Source organism: Anguilla anguilla, chromosome 7, assembly GCF_013347855.1.
Source record: "Anguilla anguilla isolate fAngAng1 chromosome 7, fAngAng1.pri, whole genome shotgun sequence".
Classification (NCBI taxonomy): Eukaryota; Metazoa; Chordata; class Actinopteri; order Anguilliformes; family Anguillidae; genus Anguilla; species Anguilla anguilla.
The window spans coordinates 29,457,160-29,479,936 of NC_049207.1; the positions used below are offsets into that span (position 1 = coordinate 29,457,160).

The window sequence follows — 22,777 nt, forward strand, 5'->3', positions numbered from 1 at the left end:
AAACATCCATACCAAGTAAAGGCTGAAACGCTTCTCCAACCCATAAATTAGCCGTTATCTCTGTAGGTCCTACTGAAATAGGCACAGGCTGCATCTGTCGCAACGTCACAGCCTGTCCCCCTACACCATAGCATCGTTGTACACGGTCTGTTAAAGGCAAGATATTGTTGTTTGCATATGAAGCAGGTAAAACAGTTAGTTCAGCGCCAGTGTCTAGAAGGAAATCAATGTCTATTTACCGGTAAATGGTTGCACACACATAGTCCGTCTTTTGATTGCCTCACTGCGGCCGTTATGTGTCTCAGTGAGGAGTCCTGTCATTTAAAGGAACCGCAGAAAGAATGGTCTTTTTCTGACTGTCATTCAAGCTTGCAAAACGTTTGTTCAAATCCTCAGTGTCACCCTCTGCGTAATTGCACATTGAGGGGCCATCGTTTCTGTATTGCTTTGGTGCCTGGCACTGCCTCCAATAATGTCCCGATTTCCCACAATTACGACAGTTATTGTTACGTTTAACATCTGCACGATTGTGTCCACGACTATTCAAAGTACGGATCTTACATCCAATTCAACACTTCTAGTTGCTGATAATAACTGATCAAAAGTAATGTTTTCATCTTGCCAGTCTGGTTTGCTAAGCTTGGTGGCTGATCTTATTTCTGGCGACAGCGCTTGCATAAACGTTGTTTTAAGAAGGCCAATTACACTGGAGGAAAAGTTATCACGTTTTAGCTCCTTAATTCCTGAATGTCTTAAAAAGGTTTCAGAAAACCGTTCAGCAAAAACATCAACAGCCTCGCCAGTCATTTGAATGCACGCTGCAACTTTTCCCCAATTTGTAGATGCATTTGTAGCTTTCCGTATAAATTCCTCAATTGATTCCCATCCCTGGGCAAGATTTTGACCATCACTTCCCAATGTAGTAACAGACAAATTCAGTTTGTTAACCTCTGTGGGGGTTATTACTGTGGCCATCAACTGTACACCGTCATACGGATGCAGAAAATAAATTGTTTTCCAGCAACTGATTTTAGCCCAAGCTGGTGTTACACCGAAATCTGTGACCGCAGAGGCCGCTGTTGCACATTTTCTACATGTGTGTTGTCGAGAACGGGCATGAAGAAGAGCGTATAAGTAAGCTACTCCTAAACATTGGATTGCCATCACTCCCCGTCCAGTGCATGTAATCGCTGGTTGTTATTGCTTCCTATGGAGAAAGAGGCAATGTTGGTGGATCATACTAACTACCCCAGGCATGGTATCTGTCAGCAGAATGTAAATAAAATAAATTAAGCTAAAAAATGTTTTGGATTATTTGGATAATTTTTTATTATTACTACATTTTATGAAATTAACTATAAACTGTTTCTAACTGTTTATTTGTGCCTGCATGCACAGTGTGACATTTGCATTACCTAATCTTAAAACTCTTTTAGAATAGGCCTACATTAACTTGTTTTTTAACTGTTAAACTAGACAAGCATATACTATTTAAATAACAGTTTTACAGATTTTACTGTAAGGAAACATAAAAATAAACACTAATTGATGAACCAGCACATTGGGTACCCAATGTTTTCAGGTGATGTGTCATCCTCTCACATTCATTTGCACAAAGGCATTCATGTCTGGGATCAGCAGAGAGCCAGTGTCGCAGAGGTCACCAACTAATGCCCAAGAGCTATACACCATAAATAAATTAAAAATAAAAATGTATTTGTAGTTTACTATTGTTCAAAAACAAAGAAAATAAAAATATTACTTTAACTGCTGTTGGAGTTAAGGGGGAGGGGAGGGGGGCAGGGGGAGTTGATGGCAAAGCTGAGGGGATTGGAGGCGGGGCAGTGCACTGATGTGCTGATAGCAGTTCCCTGAAAAAAAAAGGTGTCAGACACATATTCCAATCCATTACTCAGCTTAGCAGAGAATGCACATTTCAGAGCGCCTTAAAGACATATAGAATAATAATACATTTTTCAAATAATAAATACAACATTGAAAAAAAAAAAAAATCAACTCTCGCCATCCCTGCTACCTGCGTGCTGCGCACAGAGTACCGTATTATTTATTTAGACATTGGCAGACTACAGCATAAATTGTGTCTTTTTTATATATTCAATAAACAAAAGAAACTGCAGCTGTAGACACAAGAAAGTTTGTTACATTATAGTAGCAACAGAACGATCCGGACTATATACATAGACACATTTACTGTCATTGGTTTATTATACCTGCGTGTTTGGGGTCATTCCTATGTTCCCAGGGTCCTATGTTCCCCAGCTCTACATATGTGCTCTCCCAGAGTCCTATGTTCCCAAAGTCCTAGGACCCTGGGAACATAGATATTCTCCCGTGTGTTTTCGCGTTTGCAGAGAAACCCAAATACTACCAATAAAATTGGTTTAGCAATTTCTCCGCATAATGACGGATTCAGAGACTAAATGAACTCACCCGATATTGTCTTCAAATGGATCCATGCCAAAGAAAAGTAATTATTCATCCTCTCAAATAGCTTTTTAGCAACAAACTTTCAATGGCACTGTTGTCCATTGCTTCTCGACCCAAAAATGTAGGCGTGTTTGTTGACATAGTTAAAGCACCATAGATTGCACCCGAATGGCTAAAGATACATGGCACTCAAAGCTCAGACCCTCCCCCCATTGATAAAAAAAAGAAAAACAAGGAAGCTTTGAAAATTACGGAGATCTTCGTTGACGAGGAATTGTAGTGATTTATGACGCCAAAAGGCCAGGACTACTTTACAAGGAACTAAAAGGTTCCTTCAGCCAATGGTTGTCTGCGTTTCCACCGGGGTCTAAAGTACCGCGAAGATTAGGCAAATTAGCCCAATGACGTATGAAAAAGCGACGTTGTCGTCAGTCCATCTGTCATATGATTTCTTCTGTAACCCCATACTACCACCGAAGTAGCCTACATTATTTTCTAATAACCGGGACAGCCCGGAGGGGTTTATTCCACTTATATACAACGGGTTACCAACAATGACTATATATGGTTACTTTTGTATTTATTGATTTTCATATATCCTCTCAAACACATTCATTATGTTTTTATGCGAACATTCGCTTTCATGTCTTGACATCCGAAGCGACAGAATGCATTCACATTTATATGTATAACTGGCAACAACAGCAGAAAACATGCACACGTTGTAAACAATTTGTTGTTTGATTACTTTCTCGTCGTCAATTCCATATAGGCTAATCACAAAATGACAAGAATAGAACAAAAACTCGGACTTGCGTGAAAATTTAAATTAGTAGTGGTACAGCCACCATTTGCTTTCCTTCGAAGTTACTGCTAGCCGAGCAGCGAAGTGTGCCCTCCAGATGCGAACCATGCACCATAAATTAGTCCATAGTCTTCCTGGTCTTTTTGTGGAATTGAAGAATTGCGGCAGAAATTACGGCAGTCTGAAAAAGCTAAAGGGACGATTACTAGAATTAACCTGTTATTTTACCCTGACAAAAAGTGCGGAAGGTGATTTCCAGTTTGCTTGTACTGTATCACCAATTTTAATTACGCAGAACTACCGCATACCTCACATAACTGTATCAAACGTTTTGAGTCAATTACAACGGGCTAACAAAGAAAATCCGGAAGAAAATATTCAGCAACCGAATTAATCCGTTTGAATGTTTTAGTACGTAATATGCTGTCCCAGCACGAATGCTTAGCATTTTATAAAACGAATACTAAAGCAAGAAAAGAGCAGAAGAGCACGCGTTATAATTCCAAGACGTTGGCAGGCTATAACCAAAAGTAGGCTACTGCGCCGCATAACATACAAGTTTGATTTGAAGTTATTATGAAAATAAATCGGTTTGCGCCTGCATATTTTTAAACATGGCGCCTGAAAACAAAAAACACAAAAAAATGCTGCGAGTACTCGACCAATCAGAAATGTTCAGCGCTGCAAGCTCCACCCAAAAGGTTCCTGTACTTTCGGAAAGTACTACCCCCCGAGCAGGAACCTTTTGGGGGGTAAAATAAAGCCCCAGGAACTAAATTTAGACCCTAGTTCCTGCAGTGGAAACGCACTGAGTTCCTCAAAAGGTTCCTAGTTCCGGGGTATAGTTCCTGCGGTGGAAATGCAGCTATTGTAAACACACGTCCCTGCTTCTCACGACTGATATTGTCCTTCTAATGAATGTGTCGCCCTTCATTTTTTGATTGGTAGGTAGCTAACAAGCAAGGTTATTTGATGCTTACAATCCTACTCAAGTTAGCTAGCAATGCATTTATTACTTTCTAGCCAGCTTGCCAGGTTAAAATTAACTGTGGAAATTCCTTATGACAATGAATTATTTTTCACCATGTGAGTAATTCAGTTCATGTAAACCTAACGTTGATACACACTCCTCTCTTGAGCGTCTAGCAGTGATTATAGCCTAACTATTGAGATTCTCAGTAACTGGAGATAAAACTTTTTTTGTACTCTACGTAGATCAACCCTTGAATATAAAAACGACTCATTGAAATCGGTTGAGAAATGTAAACGTTATAGTGCTTTTTATCCAGAAAAACCGCAGCTCCCCCGTTTACTTCTATTTCTTTTCAGACCAGTCTTGCCTGGACCAATATGGCGGCCACGTTGACGTATCGCAACAAGAGGCCGAAGCGGCCAATGCGGCGTCAAGGTATATATGTCTATGATGCCACCCATCCCACAAAATACGGAATCGTCCCTTATTTGGACAGTAGAATAGGCGTTCCGTATTTAACTCATGGCTATGGGACGCATTTTCATCCGTATCTTTGTGAACAATTCCGTTTGTAGTAACCGCTGTTTTGAATACAATTCAATAGTTAGCTAGCTAGCTAGCCGGCATAACAAGCATGCCGTGAGACCATTCTGACCTAAAACCCAGAATTTTAATATTGGCTAGGTGACAAGTGACGGCGAACCTATCATAAATCTAACTGGCATTCAAACACGGTTTCAGAGTCTCTTGGAAAAATGCAATGTCTACAGACCTCAACATTTAAAAAAGCAATTGAGTTATGGTTTCATGTAGCTTTCTTAAATAATGTAATGGCAAAAATGACCAAAATTGGTGCCAATTGTATGGTATAAAACAATAAGGAACTATTTTTTTGATAAATTCATTGGTTTCATAGAATTAACCAGAGGTTTTTGCTTAACAACGCAAATAGTAAAACTACCATTATTTTCCAATAACGGGACAGCCCGTTGTGGTTTATTCCTTACAGATAATACAGTGGTAAGAATATATGGTAGCAAGTGTACAGTAATGATAAACTGTAATGTAGACAGGTTGTGCACTAATGTACATGCATAATGAGAACTGATAAGGACAGGTAGGATGTGGGCACTCGGGACAATGGGTGAAGGCGCAGGAAGAGAGAGGGCAAAAAGAAAAGAGAGAGAGGGCGAAAAGAGGCAGAGTGATTACTGTCCCTAACTTTTATACCTAGTGGGGGGAGGGGGGGGGGACCTTCACACTGGTGGAGTGTGACCAGTATCTAGAATGCGGTGCGCACTGATGATGTCATCAGATGCGCTGCATGTTCTTAAAGAAAGTCATTTCCATTTGGACGGCACAGACTGACCAAGTGTACCTACAATGTGAAGTAGCTGGCACAATCGGACATCACTAACCCATAAAAATGTTGGCTACTTTGAATGGTACTTGCTCAATCGAACTGTAAATGTGAAAAAACATTCGATTATAGTCAGCGGCACCGAAATTTTCTATCACACCCTCAAAAAACGGCAAAAGTCCCAGTAGAAGATTGAATTAAATCTTTTAAAGTTATATATTTTCTGAAACGTTATCGATTCCGCTTGGCTACAGTAATTTGTAAATTACTATGTAAATTACAGAACAGGCACAAAACGCCTAGGGCAATTTTTGGCCTATTAAAGCCTATACATGCCATAGTAAGTCGACCCCCAACCGCATTATCTAGGTATGTTAGTCCGACTTTGAAAGATTTGAATTAGTACGATTTCAGTCGGACTACAATGTTTACATGATTTTTAAAAGTCCAGTTTTAGCCTGGCTAATAGCCTACAATAAATCTACAATAAGACTTTTTCAAGCATCATGTAAACCCACTGACTATCAGGTCAGTTAGCAGATACAGTCGTTGGTAGGCTACTATGTAGAGAAGGCCTGTTTCTAATGATGACAGCCTGCAATCAACACGTTTCCCTGAATATTATGTCATTTTACTGAGCATGTGAAGTCAACGAACACATATCAGAAAACGTATTTAGGCATAAAATATGGATATCACAAGGGTGGTGCGCTGTGATAAAGGCGATTTCGATAACACCGATTCCACGCTTGACCCACGGTCAACATGATTTTACTGCGTCCAGCACCGATCGACTTCAGCACGAGGAGTTGTCTTATAATGTCGGACCCACGCACAGATAAGATGCGATATTCATTCTTCTACGCCAATTTATCTTCTGCTAAGGCGTCATTAATGTGTTACTGCCAGTTCTGATATGCTAATACTTGTAGCAAATGTCTTCATTTTGAAGTGATACCAAAATAATCTGCATATCTTTTTATGGCTTTGTGTTTGTACACAAAGCCGCTTGCTCTTACACGAAACCACTCCCCTTCCTGCTCGGGCTGATGCAATGCTGAAAGCTATAAAGTACAGGGCAGCGGTTGCTAACCTCAGAACGACGTGGACTCAAGGAAGAACGCTTACGGAATAAAATTAATTATATACATATTTTTAAATCCAAAAAGCCTTTTTTTTATTTATGTAAATATACGTTACGTCTTCATTGTATTTCTTGTCCTTTTTAACTGCAAGTTGTTTGTTGCATTTATTCGTTCGCGTTTTATACATCCGACGAGACAAATAGCTAGCTTGCTGTGTTGTTAGACAGTAACTGTGAAGCAATAATCCAGTCGCTATTATAGTGCAGCTATTGAATTTTCCCGTAAAAGAAGGCGGATTTAAAAAAATAAATCCAAAAGACCATCAAAAATTACCACTGAAGTAAATTAACTGCGGAGTATCTCGAGGTAAGCCAGAGCCTTTTCAGAATTATTGGTATATTAATGTATAATTTTTATTATAAACGCTCATGGTTTTTTGGTTGGCGACTTACGTTTTTATCTGTGTGGTTTGTGATTGAAGAAGTCATTATCGCAACTATGATCAAATATTTGATAAGTACATACAGTAATGATTAGTTGGGAAGCTGGAAAGAACCGTCGAGAACGCCTCTGCTTCCTGTTTTAATGAACCACCATCCGTGTCCTTCAAACAGTGCAGACAGCATTAAGGGTTCGTCTAAATGTCTAAAAAAACAAAACAAAAAAAAAAACAAGACCATTTCAGCACTCTTGTGACTAAATGATGTACATTTTGTTGAACTATAGCCCAAAACTATATGACCAGTATCTTTAAAACTTTGAAAATACCGCAGTATGCTATTTTAAATTAATGAGGCAACAACGATGAGTTGTTGCCTCATTGAATGAATGAATCTGCGTTATGGTGACATGAGACGACTGCGCAAAATGGTGCCGTGACCTTACCAGCACGTGTCTTTGTTTCCATCTGAATTGCATGTTGTGATAAATTCGTGAAACGATGTCAATAGGAAATGTACCATTGTTAAAATTAATGTAGGATAAAAGTATAGGCTATCCTATTTTAGTATGTCTTTTCAGTAGCGGATTTTGTCAATGGCTGGAAATCCTGCGTGCTTTTAATTTGAATGATTAATTGTGATAATGACTAATTATGAATTATCAGATCTGTTAAGTGTGTTAAGAGATCTTTCTAAATGCATTTTAAAACATAACGACATATAAAAGTCTCCTATGGGTAGATTTCCACTGGGACAGGAATGTGCAAAGATGGTCTACCGGTCAGAATCCTGTAATCTGCCGGCTGGTATTTTTCCATTCCTCCAATGCGTCACCCACCACTCCCCCTCACCCCCCTCCTCTTCCCCCAGCCCCCTCCTTTTTTAAGACTGACCACATGACTTCAGATTTATGTAGTACACTGTTGGGCTGGCTTTGTGCAGTATTGATTATTTGCATATTTGTTAAGACCTTGAATAAAGGAGATTAAATTTAGCGAATATACTAAAAAAAATGGGAAACATTCTTGCTTTTACTTGATTTCCAGGATGAAACAAGCCACGGCCAAAACGGAAATGAGCCGTTTTAACATTTCCCCAGATGAAGAAAGTAGCTGTAGTTCAAACAGCAATGATTACAGCTATCAGAAAAAGGTCCCTAATAGCAGGTAAAAAGGGGTCTTTGCCACATTTTGAAATTATTACTACTACAGTAATAATACATTCAGCCCTGTGTACAGTTCATAATTGATTATTTATAGGTGACTACAGAGTCAGACACTGTATAATAACAAGATAAATATATTTAATACTTTAAAAGGAAGTAGATTCATATAATTATTTATTTTTATTTATTTAATGATTTTTCATTTTATTCAAGTCAATATCAGGATATGGAAGCAGAGAATCAGAATTTCCTGCCAGAACACCATCTTGGGAAAAAGAAGTATGAGACCGAATATGTAAGTCTTCTGCCATTACTTCTCAACAACATATTTATTCTCTGTGGTATGTTGTATTAGCCAACAATCCCAAATAACACGTTGTGCTTCACAGAGTCCGGGTACTGCCTCTTTTGGGATGTCTGTCTTCAACTTAGGCAATGCCATCATGGGCAGTGGGATCCTGGGCCTGTCCTACGCCATGGCTAACACAGGCATTGCTCTGTTTGTGTAAGTACCCCCGAAACAAACTGTGAAGATTGAAATCAATTTGCATATGAGTACCTGTAGGGATGTCTTAAAAATCTTTTGAAAAAAAGTATTTGTTGAATTGGCAAAGACTAAACTCAGGGAAACTACTACTTCTGTTATTCAGTCATTTGGGGCAGAACTCCTTGCTTAAGTGTGCAACAGCAATTAAACACCTGAAAAAACCATAGAATGAACCTGCTGCGTACAAGCAAAGTGATTTACATCACATTGGTGCCCTGAAATTAGAGAAGCACGAAATGAAAGAAAGTCAAAATTCACTCTACCATACCTGCATAGTGTAATGGGTGGCATTGTAGTATAATGGGTAAGGAGCTGGTCTTGTAACTTAAAGGTCACAGGATTGATTCCCAGGTAGGACACTGCCGTTGTACCCTTGAACAAGGAACTTAACATGCATTGCTTCAGTATATATCCAACTGTATAAATGTGTGTAATAAATATGCTATGTAAAAAGTTTAAGTTTTCGTCAGTGAGTACAGTTTACAAAAAGAGCAGTGATTACTATACCCAGGCCTCCTGTCTCAAAGTGGAGCCAATCCTCTTAGCACTGTAATCTTCTACTGTAAGGAGTGACCTGTGTGTTACATAAAGTCCTGGATATGGGCATTGGGTTGCCTCTTCATACAAGAATATGAGTGGATTTACAGATAAGCTGACCTTGTTTCTAACTCTTGCCATCACACACCCTACGGAGTGCGGCACTTTCCTGCAGCAGTTGTGGCAGGATTGTCAGTTTTTTTAAAATTGAAAACATAACTATTAATTACTCAAATCTGTCATGTGTAAGTGCAAAACTATCGTTGTGTTGTAATTACTATTTCATGGTTCAAAACACACGTTCTGTGATCTGATTCAGGTATTCACCTTCATTTACTTTTCCTCTCCTACTCTTTCCCCGGCGACTTATCAGGAAATAACTGATATCATGTGATTGTTGTTATTATGTTGAGATTATACGTATTTGATGACGGAATCTTCTGTAATGACTGGATAAATAATTTAGCTGTTATGTTCTTCAGACAGTGTAATGTCCTTCTTTATATATGTATGTATGTATTTTAGCTTGGTAATAACAGGAGGTTAATGGAGTGCTGCCCACAGTTTGACTGCAGGAGTATGACCAGGGGAGGGCTGCACTTTTGTGGCTGAATGTAATCTATACATGATTTAATAATCAATTAACTGTTTGCTTTATGATTTAAGTGCAGAAGACATTAGAAGGTTGTTTACACAATGATGTGCTACCATTGTTGTAACTGAAAATGTATTCAACAGTTCATTATTCAAATACATCTAGGTTCACATCCTGTAGTTTTTGTTGTGCAAGAGCCATTAGTCACCATTGACTATACATGGGAAACTAGAAGAGATTTCCTTAAAACAATATCATTTTCTGTTAAATAATTATTAAATGCAGTGAAAACTGCCAGCAGCTTAAACTTATTTGAACACATGGATATGACCCATTACTGACTCGAGTAGAAACCAAACAGCTTTGCTGGAGAAGGTTCATTGCTATCAAAGAAGCAAATGAAATTGTTCATCATTAGTCGCTACTGAACATGTGAAACTAGAAGAAATCTACTTAAAACAATTCAGTTAATATATTCAGTTAAGCCATGTTCCCTTAGCGTTTAAAGTTGCATGATGGTGCGAGGCTAAGCCATAACCTTACAGAACTTTGAGAAAAATACTGGCATGTAAAACTGCTATTTGAACAAACGGATATAACTTGTTTGTGACTCCAGGAGAGACAACAGTTTTGTGGGAGTACTACCGCTTACTCACTGATTTAAACCAATCAGAGTCTTATGTAATAGGGTGCAGTCTAGAAACCGGTTCATGCAATTCACTGACAGCACATCATACTAATGTTCTTTTAATAGTAGTGACTGTTGTGGATTTAGAAATTTGGAATGTGATGTTCTTGGTTAAGTGAGTGTTCACTCTGGAATGTCCCCTCCACAGTATCCTGCTTGTGGCCGTGTCCATCTTCTCCCTCTACTCTGTACACCTGCTGCTAAAAACGGCCAATGAAGGAGGTACTTGTGTTTGTTTTAAAACTCCCAACTGATGGTCATGCTGAATTTGGGACAAATGCATGTGAAATACATGTGGTCTTTGTTTTACAGGGTCATTGGTGTATGAGCAGTTGGGATATAAAGCCTTTGGGATGCCAGGAAAACTGGCTGCTTCCTGCTCTATCACCATGCAGAACATTGGAGGTAAAGACAACCAGCAGTATGTTGGTCTTCAGCCTTTTATAATGCAATTGTAACCCTTTTTACTAAAAATATAATAAAAGGTTGTAGGGGGTATACTAGAAGGTGTGACACTCACTATGGGCTTGAAAATCAGAAGATTCTAGAATTGACTATGGAGCCAGGGAGGACCAAACAGTACATCAGAATAGAGGGTATGCACATGACGTCACAGTAAGTGGAAGTCACTGCGGTTACACCCACTGAGTGGCAGCGTTAGCGTTCAGCTTGACTGCCGCGAAAATACAAAAAACTCATCTAAAATGGGAAAGAGCTGTTTTGTGATTGACTGTACAAATAGATTCAACAAGAAATCGGAGATATCTTTTTACAGACTGCTGAAAGCAAAAGAAAAGAGAAGCAAATGGATCGCTGCAATTCGCAGAAACGACTGGAATCCAGGCACCGAAACGTGGATTTGCGGTTGTCATTTTGTGTCAGGTATGTTGGATTTTTGGGTAAAATCATACCTTAAGTTATGTACTGTATTGACTACTCATCAATTAAATATTTAGCATTCATTTATATTCTGTGTAACTAAAGTTTTTGTCAGCATTTATTTAAAAAACATCCATGATGATGAGCCTCGTGTTCTACAAACAAAGGAGCGATGGTTAGATAGTGTTAGCTAGCCAAGCATATAAATTAAGGTTTGATTTTACCCAAAGATCCAGCATACCTGACACAAAATAACAACCGCAAATCCACGGTTCGGTGCCTGGATTCCAGTTGTTTCTGCGAATTGCAGCGATCCATTTGCTTCTCTTTTCTTTAGCTTTCGGCAGTCTGTAAAAAGATAGCTCGGATTTCTTGTTGAATGTCCATGGACCACCGGTTCTTTGGTAAGTTGTAAGGATCACTGTCGAGTCCAACTGCCTTGAATTTAAGCAGATAATCATTTGTTTTACTCCTGGTTTTGCGGTTTCCTCTACTAAAGGCAGCCGTGTCGCTGCATGTTTTGCCACTCAGTCCGACTGAGGGGGTGTATTCCGGTGGGAAAGTGACGTCAATGCATACCCTCTATAGAACACAGAACTTCTCTCCTCTTGGAAGATCGACACTTCCTTTTAATATGAAAGTTGTAAATGTAATTTAAAAAAATAAAATAATACAATGAAAAGCAAAACAAAATCCTAATTGGCCAAAAATCTCTATTTTCAATACAATCCAGATCCCAAATTCCCCAAACAGTCATTTATTTACAGGTGCAACTCAGTCTTTGAAATCGACACGTATCCCCAGTAGCCTAATGGATGACAGTTCAGGGTCTGCACCACTGTGGAAGTGGAAAGTGTCTGGCCTACCGCACTGCACAGTGAATAGGATGTGTGTGTGTAGAGCGACAAGTTCCTTGAGATCCTGGTTCTTGATCTTCTGCATACATTTGAGTATCTAGCTTTGGTCCATTGGATGGTGGCTCGCCATCAATCATCCAATGAAAAACAAGGCTTGCACTCCATGTGTGTCAAAAAAAACCTGACCTATAGTGGGTAAGGTCAGAACTCACATTCAAGCTTCTAACCTGGTATATTGGACCATCAGATAAAAGCTGGAACAATATAGCTAGTCAAAGTCCCTTATTGTACATTACCTTACATAAGAATGGACAATTAAGACTACTCAAATTCTCTTGTTATTCATTATATTACATAAAGAATAAACAATTTAAGACTAATGAAACATTAGTAATAGTTGAATTCTATTATGAACAAGAAACATAATAGTCCCAAGTTTCAGTGAACCGTGTTTACCAAAATAACCCAAAACTCACAGTAAAAGAATACCAAAATATTCTCTTATTTCCCACATGGCAATTGGCATAAAATGTCTGCACTATCACCATCAAAAGCACGTGCGTGGTGACCTCCCCCACATAATGGCGGCTTACAGTCACATGCACTAAACACTGCATAAGCCTCACGTCCTCAAAAACTACTCAAACATTCACAGCATGTAACAAAGGTGCAAAGACGAAATACATTGGCTAATTTAACATCGCATTGCACAAAATAAAGTTTCCACCACGAAAAAGCATGGCTAATAATTTTAGCATAAGCGAATGGCGTTCGCTTGGCATGGCTCATAATTTATAGCATACGCGAATGGCGTTCGCTTTTCTAATTATTTGCATTAGCGACTAACCGGCGATTTCTAGCTTCAGCAACCCAAAGATATCTTACCAATGCGGGTACTTCTCGGCAACAGGTGACGACGAGTCCCCCTGGCTGTAATCACGTCGGGTTGTTATATTTAGAAAAGTTAACCATTCTGTTTTAGTTAACATTAATCAACTTTTAGTGTTTTTCGTCCAAGGATAAATCCTCTCAGCTCACTGTCTGCTCTCACCTCCTGCCGTAAGGAAATGCACCATGCTGCACATTGCTGGTTTTGTCAAAACGGAACTGACACCTGATTGGCTGAGCTAGTCTCACGTTCAAATGTAAAAACGTAATAGATTACTGGAAATGAATACTAAGAGGGAATAAATGTTTATCTTTTCAGTCATCTGTTTATTTTTCCCTTAATGTGCATATATTTACATATCTATCACCTATTTCTTTCCTTTATTATTGACTATACATTTTCTGTATATTTTCTCATTTTCCTATTCAGGTTAAATTTTACTTAACTTATGTATATGTGTAGCTTATTTAACCTGGGTTACACAATGCTTTCACACAACCCATTCCATAGAAAAATAAAGCATGTTCAGTATTAAATTTTATGAAAATGTCTGAATTACAAACAAAGATCCCATCTAGGTGAAAAGTATACCTGAAACAAATCAATTGCATTTGACTTTTCAGAGCCATAGTGTAAATCTTGTTTTACTTTATGTTGAGTTTTGATGCTTTACTGGGATTTGAAAAGATAAAATGTTTTCTAAAGAATATCTTTGTTTTTTATTTGCAGCCATGTCCAGCTACCTATACATTGTCAAATATGAGCTGCCTATCGTGATCCAGGCCTTTCTAGGCATGGAGGAGAATACTGGGTACATCGCCGAATCCATAACACAAGAGTCTATAATCAGAGTACCGAATCAGGCTTTTCATTTCAGACTCTACCTCCTGTCCCTCATCTCTTTCTGGCTCCAGCATTGGAACTGCTGTGTTTGGTAGAGAAAAGGGGAGGGGTTTTGCTTTGCATGACAGATGTAAATAGAACCATTGTTAAGCTCGGCTGAGTTTAGTAAGGCAGGCTTCGATGCTACACAGATGAAAGGCTTCTTGCAGGAGATTGGTGGAGCTACTACATGCTATCAATCACTGACTCTTATATGGCAGTCAGTGACTGCCTTGACTTTGTTTTCCATTGTAATATTTTATGATTCCTTCAGATAAGCCCACAAGTCAAGGATAGTGCCCATTTGGGGATTTGCGGTTAAATAATATTGTTCTAACTTCACTATGATTCACAGATAGGCTATCTCAGAATTTAAATTTTGACTATCCATGCTCTTCTTTTCCAGAGAGTGGTATCTGAATGGAGACTACCTTGTGCTTCTGGTCTCTCTGGTGATCATCTTGCCACTTTCAATGTTGCGGAACCTGGGTAAGTATCTCCTCTGTCAGTCAAAATTAAGGGAACAACAACATACTGTCCTTGTGAAGTAGTAGTGTTAATGACACGCAGTGATTTTGCAATACATTGCTCTGCAGGACTTCTGGTTTCCTTAATTGTGCTTCCTCCCTGTTTCAGGTTACTTAGGTTACACCAGTGGCTTCTCTCTACTGTGTATGGTCTTCTTCCTGATTGTGGTAAGCCTGGGTGCTTTGTATTATCCTGGACAGCTACGTGGTTTACATTTTACGTGTATTCTGTTTACTTAAGGGCACAAATACAGTAATTCAAACCTGCAGTGTTTGTAACACCTCAACGTTTCATTGCAGTTTTACTTTCAATATGCATTGTGAGATGCATTGCTGTTTTGTAGGTGACTTAGTTAATGCACCTGTCTTAACTACTGCTTGTATTTTTGCATAGACTGCGTTGTTGCTGTTCTCGTTTGTGTTAGTGTTAAACAGTTTAACTTTCAGGGTCCAAGTTGAACTATGCGGTTGTTCTCTGCACTTGGACCGGTACTTCTCTCTAGGGTTTTCGTCATACTTGTTCCTGGTTATGGTTATACACTTCGTTGTACGTCGCTCTGGATAAGAGCGTCTGCCAAATGCCTGTAATGTAATGTAATGTAATGTGTGGTTGTGAGGTTGTGCACTATACATGCCTGTTTAAGATTAGCAGGCTGGTGCATAAACTCAAATAAAAACAAAAAATGAGAACTGAAATGCAACACTTATGTATCTGAGACATAAGTCAAAAGAACTCATAGAGAATGGAAACAAATCTGAAATGTAATTTATAACTTAACAAAAAGTATTGAAAGTTTAAGTGAAATTAAAATTGTATTTTGTAAAAGTTAAAATCAGTGGAGTAAAATATATTTCAAGAGTTTCTTGTGTTTCTGGGCAAATAAAATGTCTCTTCATTTTCTCTTCAGGTTATATGTAAGAAGTTTCAGATTCCCTGCCCCCTGTCATTAGATCAGGATGCACTAAACATTACCTTGAACAACACTGGCTATCACCCGAGCAGCAGTATCCAAGACAGGCTGCAGAATGCCGCAATCCATGATGATGAGGACGTGTGCCGCCCTAAGTATTTTGTCTTCAACTCCCAGGTGGGCCACGTGTAATTGCAAAGGCTGAGCTTGTTACTCCGTATAACCAGGGACTTGTCCTTTTATCTCAGTTTATGTAAAAGAGACTTTTTCCCTTATCATTTCAGACAGTGTATGCTGTGCCAATTCTCACATTTGCATTTGTGTGCCACCCAGCAATCCTGCCAATGTATGAGGAACTAAAGGAGTGAGTATCACTGCTTGGTGATCACTGGGCTACACTAACTTCATATCAGTGGCTAAAGAAAATGCTTTCTTTCACCCTTTTGAGTGAGCATGTTCTTTATCAACAGTCGCTCCCGCAAGCGGATGCAGGGCGTGGCCAATGTGTCTTTCCTGGCTATGTTCATCATGTACCTTCTGGCAGCTCTCTTTGGCTACCTGACCTTCAATGGTAAGCAATTTTGTCCCTCTAAACAGAATAGGTTTATCTGAAAAGGGTGAATAAAGGCATTGGATTGGCCTAGGAGAGGGGCAGGGCACTTATGTAAGCGGTGACCCTGAGAAAAGCCATGCTTGCCACAACTGTGTGCATTGTGTAAATATCAGGATGTACTAGTATAAATTGTCCAAAAATCTAGGTGGATTTATTTTTATTAAAAGCAAATAGAACACAGAAATTAATGAACTGTCAGTATACTGTTTTGGTCTTAATTTAATTTGGCCAAGCCTTAATCACGGTGATTTCTTCATTCGAACTGGTAACTGAAACGTTTCCTGAACATTGAAAGGGAATGTAAGCAGTCATGCAGTTGTTTTTTAGAACATTTCTCATTTCTTTCAGACACCATCAGTCCAGTTTGCTGGTCATCTTGAAAAATAAACTCATAACTAACTAGTTCTAGTTGTACTGTAAATACATAACTACTATAAATAGTTGAGTGAATAATAAAGAGGGGTAGAACTGTGGAAATATATTTTAGCATGAAAGTCTTACTCAGACTTGCTAACTTTTGTGCATTTTGCGTACTTTATACATTTTTGCATCAAAGTACACTGGTTGCTACAGTAAATGTTTTTTTTATTTTTATTTTAACCTTTATTTATGTACTGTTGTACTGTTTTTGAGTAAACAACTGTCAGACTCAATTAGAAATCCACATTACCATTTAAATAAACTTCTACAGATTGTCAATCTGGAATAGAAATTCAACAGTTAACTTTGGGCTTACCCCGATGTTGAGCTCCATTTGTCCATTTATGGGGGGATCTGCTAATTTCTTCGCAAAAATTTGGTCTTCAGATTCAATATTGTTTGAGGTTTATCAAATAAATCATTGTGGATAAAGATGTGTTACAGGTGACAACTTAAGGGTTGGGCATGTTGGTGATAGGATTGGGCAAGTTAGGTGGTGGTGACAGATGACCATGGCGTGACAAACTTTTTAAAACGTTTCCAGAACAAGTTGAACCTGAACTGCTTCACACCTATTCCAAAGTATACAAGTTTGATGCAGTCCTCCTCGTGGTGCGTCTGGCAGTTCTGACTGCAGTCACCCTGACAGTCCCTGTAGTCCTCTTCCCGGTAGGTACTGCAACATACCCACCAGTGTAAGGACATTTCTTAGAGGTCACTGTGATTGTCTGGTCTTGGATTCTGAAGGCTGTTTACTACTTTTTATAGATTCGCACCTCAGTGAATCAGCTCCTCTGTGCCTCCAAAGACTTCAACTGGGTCCGTCACTCACTCATCACCATCCTGCTGCTGGGGGCAACCAATGCTCTGGTCATCTTTGTGCCCACCATCCGTGACATCTTTGGGTTCATTGGTAGGTCTTACTTAATTTTTGCATACCAGTTGACTAAGAAGACTACACTGCTTATATCCTCTGAACTGACACTTTTTCATTGATGCCCATAGGTGCCTCTGCTGCTGCCATGCTGATCTTCATCCTTCCTTCTGCCTTCTACATCAAACTTGTCCAGAAGGAGTCCATAAAATCAGTCCAAAAGATTGGGGTAAATGCCAGTACTTTGTCGTGGAAAAATGGGAATGGAAATCAGTTGCAAGTATTGGGTGCTAAAAGTGTAAGGCAGTTAGTGTAAGGTACTGTAGGCTGGGCTATGTGTAGATTACTTCATGTAGGCTTGGTGTACAGGGTTAGTGAGAGAGCTGCTTGCCGCAGGGCATTCGGTGTAGAGCACGTACTGCAGTAAAGTGTGGGTTGTGTGGATGCCTTTATCACTGTATTCTAAAATTTCATAGAGGACTAAGCCTAGTCTTGTGTCTCTGCAGGCCACCATCTTCTTGTGCAGTGGCATCTTGGTCATGATCAGCAGCATGTCCCTGATTATCCTTGACTGGATCCACAATGCTTCTGCCTCTGGCAATGGCCACTAGGTCCAGGGGATCTGCCACCCTGCTCCTCACTCCCCTTGCTGCTGTCTCAGAGCAGAGCTGGAAATCCTTTGAACGGACAACCTGGGTCAGAAAGACTGCAATGATCAACAGCTGCACTGGGCAGCAGTGTGTGTGTGTGTGTGTGTGTGTGTGCTTATTATATATATACAGTACCAGTCTGGACACACCTGCTTAAACCAGTTTTTTCATGATTAAACATGCTTTAAACTGTATGAACTTGTCTATAAACACTTAATATTTCATTATATGATATATGTACTTATATAAGCAGATAATCTTAAGTGGATTGCATTCAAAAGTTTGATTTTTCAATGAAAATGGAAATCTTGTAAGCTCATTGGGAGGGGGGTGCATTGTTTTGTTATTTAAATATCTTGGTACATATTGGTGTTCATGATCACATCTATCTTAAGAGGTTCTCCAGGACCTGTAGAATTTTTCATATTAAAAAAAAATAAAGACCACCTGCCATATTTCAAAATGCATGGGGTATATTCCTACATCATTTTCACCACATGCAGTACCATATATTTCCTAAGGAGGGTGTATAAGTACAGATATCATATAATTAAATATTAAGAGTTTATAGACAAGTTTATACAGTTTAAAGCATTTTTAATCATGAAAAAACTGGTTTAAGCAGGTGTGTGCAAACTTTTGACTGGTACTGTACATACATACACACACACACACACTCACCATTCCCAGAGGATGTTATGAACTGTGTACAGGCATGTACAGTATACTTGTAGGCTGCAAAATTGGCAGTTTTTCTTTGTTTTTTGTTTTATTTGTTTGTTTCGGTAAAGTGTAAACTTTTGATTGTGCCTCAAGTGAGGACATACAAGTCCCTCTGTTCCAAAACATAAGAAGATAATGGATTTCTCTGGGTGCTGAAGGCCACAACTATACAGTTGGTACTGCATCAGTCACATGGGGCCTCATTTATAAAACGGACTTACGATCAATTTTGATCTTAAGTATGACTTACGCAGAAAATCACGTATAAGTAGTTATTTATAAAACCTTACTTTGACGTGGAAATGATCTTATCTCTGCGCAAAGTCTAGACTTGACGTAAGTGATTTTCCTGCTGGCTATGTAGGAGTATTGCAGTTTGGGACGCATATGTGTCCAAGCCTGTGGTGAACTTTGCATTTGCTTTATGAACAATTTGTTCACTGCAGCGGCAACACACTACCAAGCTACCTGTTTGGCTTTGTTTGTCAACCCACTATTTAGTCCACCGAATAATACGTGTTGTCTGTCTTCAATCTCCTCTACCATCGCCGTGATCTCGTCTTCCAAAAAGTTTGCTTTTCTCTTTTGGTCCATGGTTATTTCTGACTAAACCCTCATTTGTACTAGCATTATATAAGGGGAAATCACTTATTGTAAAGCACGTCCAGGTGCCGTCTATTTTAAGTTAATTTGAGATTTATAGATCATAGGTGCGTAAGTTACACATGGGCTTCTTAGAACCTGCGTAAGCAAGGTTTTTTATGCTCAGTATCTTTTATGAATCGAATGTAAGCACACCATCGGAAATGATCTTAAGACTAAGTTCAAGTATAAATCTAAGAACGTTTTTATAAATGAGGCCTCTGGAGCTGGGATGGGTGTGGGTTCTGAACTTAAGAGCCTTAAGGTCAGAAGGACTTCATCAAAAATGAAACCATTTGGCTGTTTACTTCCTTTTTTTACTTTGCCAAAAAACATTTGTAACTGGTGACTATACTTTTAATTATGTAACTGTTCAGCTCACCCTACATTGCTGTTTGTTTATGGATCAATTTAGCAGAATTTACCATCAGGCTGTTTTGAATTTGCTGGCGGACATAACAACAGCTTTATTTATGAAAGAATAAATCCACAAAAACTTGAAATTCTGCCGATCTCCCAGATGTGGCAGTGGCAGTGTTAAAACATTTGAGTGCAAAGACCACACATAACCAAAACATTCATACAGAGTGGCATCCAAACAGCCAAGCGGAATCACAAACCCAAGTGCTGGGACAGACCATCTCTTTGGATATAGTAGGACGAGTAGAGGTTCTTGTAGAGTTCATTACAGCTTAAAACATAACTCCAACTTCATATCTAATAATTCTCTGAATTAGTGTTGGGGGTGCTTGAAGGATTCTACACTACTAACTTGTTCAAATGAGCCAACCCGTACAGGAACATAACATTCACAGACACACGGTTACCTCTCTTCCTTCGCAAACCTTACGCACCCACAATAACTACTACTGTCCAGTTATTTATGGAACAACAAGAAATCAATGTAATTTAATCTATTTTACTATATTTATATATTGTATATATGTATATACCAGCTGAACTGTATATAAGCTTTATTTTTGTTTTATCTTTTGTCAGTTAGCAAAAATGTGTTGGAACTGTATAAATGATAAGTTACACTTATGTACTTGTCATGTGAATTCCCCACCATCTTCCATATTGAGGAATGGGCCACAGTTAGCTTTTTTAACTGTAGAAAAATCCATTCCTCATAGCACTAACTCTTTCAGAAGGATCATTACATCAGAGTGTACAGGCAGAAGATTTACCACCCCTGTTCGATTTCCAGTTTCCAGTGATTTGTGTTGGCAGTAGAATTGGTGTGTCCTGCGTTTCTGTATACAGTATTAAATGACGTATGCAAATGATGAAAGTTTTGGAGAGTGTATGTGCTAGCCGGTTACCCTTGGGCAAAGAGGGAGCATTCCTATCTGTGCTCTTGTTTCAATGAAACATTATGTATATCATGTAATTATTGTCATAATAAACAGGTAATTCCTTAAATCATGTCTTAACATATTTTTGTATGTATTTTTTGTTTGGGTACAGCAGGGGGTAAGAAAATTAATGTTATATTTTATATTTTTACATTGTTCGTTATCAATTTGTATGTGAGTACACAACAGATTATCTGTTAACAGTCAGTGTTTGGACAATATATTATTGATAAATATATTCATGTAATATGTAATTTGGCACAGGATCACAGGAAAAAAGGTCTACAGATCACACAGCTAAATTTTAATTGTTAAATCTGTTCTAAGCATATTGATAATACAACTAAGAAAATTAGTACAAAAGGGGTAAAATACCAGAGTAAAATGCAATTGTCACAATTGGGACTTTGTGACACAAAAGTCCCAATTGTGACTTTTGCTGTGAAAAAAAACATAACTTGGAGTTACGTAGGCAACCTCGGTTCTGAATAAGTTCAACACACCACCGTATGGGTCATCCTTGTCAACAGGGTGAGCTACTAGGAGACTAGTAGGAGACAACCACCACTACGGGACGGACACCCGTCATGCAGTCCACTTGTCCATGGACATGACATGCCACCTGTTCACCCCCATCCTTTTACGTTATTCATAGAACCAAGGTTATCTGCGTAAACCTACGTTCTATTTCGTTATATGGTTCAACAGTACACCAAATCAGTCCGGTGGGGGATGTAGTGGGGCAATGGAACATCACAACTGCTCAAAATTCAAAACACTTTATTAGATTGAAAACAACTATTGGTTGATAAAAACACGCTAAGGTCGTAGCTTAACCCTCCTGTTATGTTGCGGGTCAAATTGACCCTTTTTAAAGTTTGAAAATCTAGGAAAAATACTTAAAATTATTTTTTCAGTATGAAAAACTGGCCTTAATTAGTGTAATCAACATTCTAAATGAAAATGGTTCATTTCATGAATTTGCAAACCCCCCCTGTATGTTTATATCACCCGGGAACATTTTTGCTGTACCTAAAAAATGAACAGAACAGGAGGGTTAAGTCATATTCAAGGTTGCTGTGCTGCCTTTGGGGGAGTGGAAGCAACTGATGTAGACGTTGCCATGACCAGGAGGGACAAAGCCCAACCAGACGCTATAAAAATGTTGGTGAGTAGGAAACCATGGAAAAATGCCCAACAGGCAACTCCATCCCGAGTGGAGTGGGCCACCATACCTGTACTTCTTTAGGCCATGGAAATTGTACAACCTAGTGGGCCAAGTGCTGTTTAGATGAGGCCCCTTCTGCACAGTGCCATTATATCTTCATAACAAAAGGATTGTTTCTCTTCTTCACAGATACTGCTAAAAACGCTGTATTGCTGCATGGTTGTGAAAATAGCCTTGGGTACCTTACTCCTAACAGGAGAAGAGGCTTTGTACAGCAGATGGGAGTTCAGGGCAAAATTTAGAAACCAGAACCATGGTAAAATGTGTGCACAATTTAATCAGTCTCAGAGCTCTTGTCTCAGGAGGCAAAAAGAGGAATCGGGACTGGGTTGGGTATCGTTTGGATTTTTCCGATACCGGTGCCAAAACCGATACTTTAAAGCTGTACCGATTCCTAAACGGTGCCTGAACCAATACCTGTAAAATAAAGAGCAAACAACAACTTTAACCACTTAGCACACATGCTAAATCTGGCCAATCCTTGCCGATTTAGGGTGTATCCTATTTAAAGCTTTATAACACCACAGAGACTTGAAAAATGGCTTAAATGAAGCAAGGCATTTGTACCATTTACAATACTATCATGTGCCACAAATGCAATTGTCTTGGCAAAAAATCTAAAATGAATTTGCTCTTTTTTAGTTTGCAATGAAATACTGGGAGATTGCATATATACAGCAG

General features: G+C 38.9%; 1 protein-coding gene across 1 annotated transcript; it reads left to right on the forward strand.

Annotated features, from left to right (window-relative positions):
* The first annotated feature begins 6,658 nt into the window (after nt 1–6,658).
* Nucleotides 6,659–20,946, forward strand: slc38a2 (solute carrier family 38 member 2). Its single transcript, XM_035425718.1, has 16 exons — nt 6,659–7,037; nt 8,158–8,277; nt 8,490–8,571; nt 8,666–8,781; nt 10,792–10,865; nt 10,956–11,048; nt 13,998–14,079; nt 14,557–14,639; nt 14,787–14,845; nt 15,586–15,765; nt 15,873–15,952; nt 16,059–16,159; nt 17,166–17,290; nt 17,390–17,534; nt 17,627–17,724; nt 18,002–20,946. The coding sequence occupies exons 2-16, from the start codon at nt 8,159–8,161 to the stop codon at nt 18,104–18,106; spliced, it is 1,542 nt and encodes a 513-aa protein (XP_035281609.1). The 5' UTR covers nt 6,659–7,037; nt 8,158; the 3' UTR covers nt 18,107–20,946.
* The last annotated feature ends 1,831 nt before the right edge of the window (nt 20,947–22,777 follow it).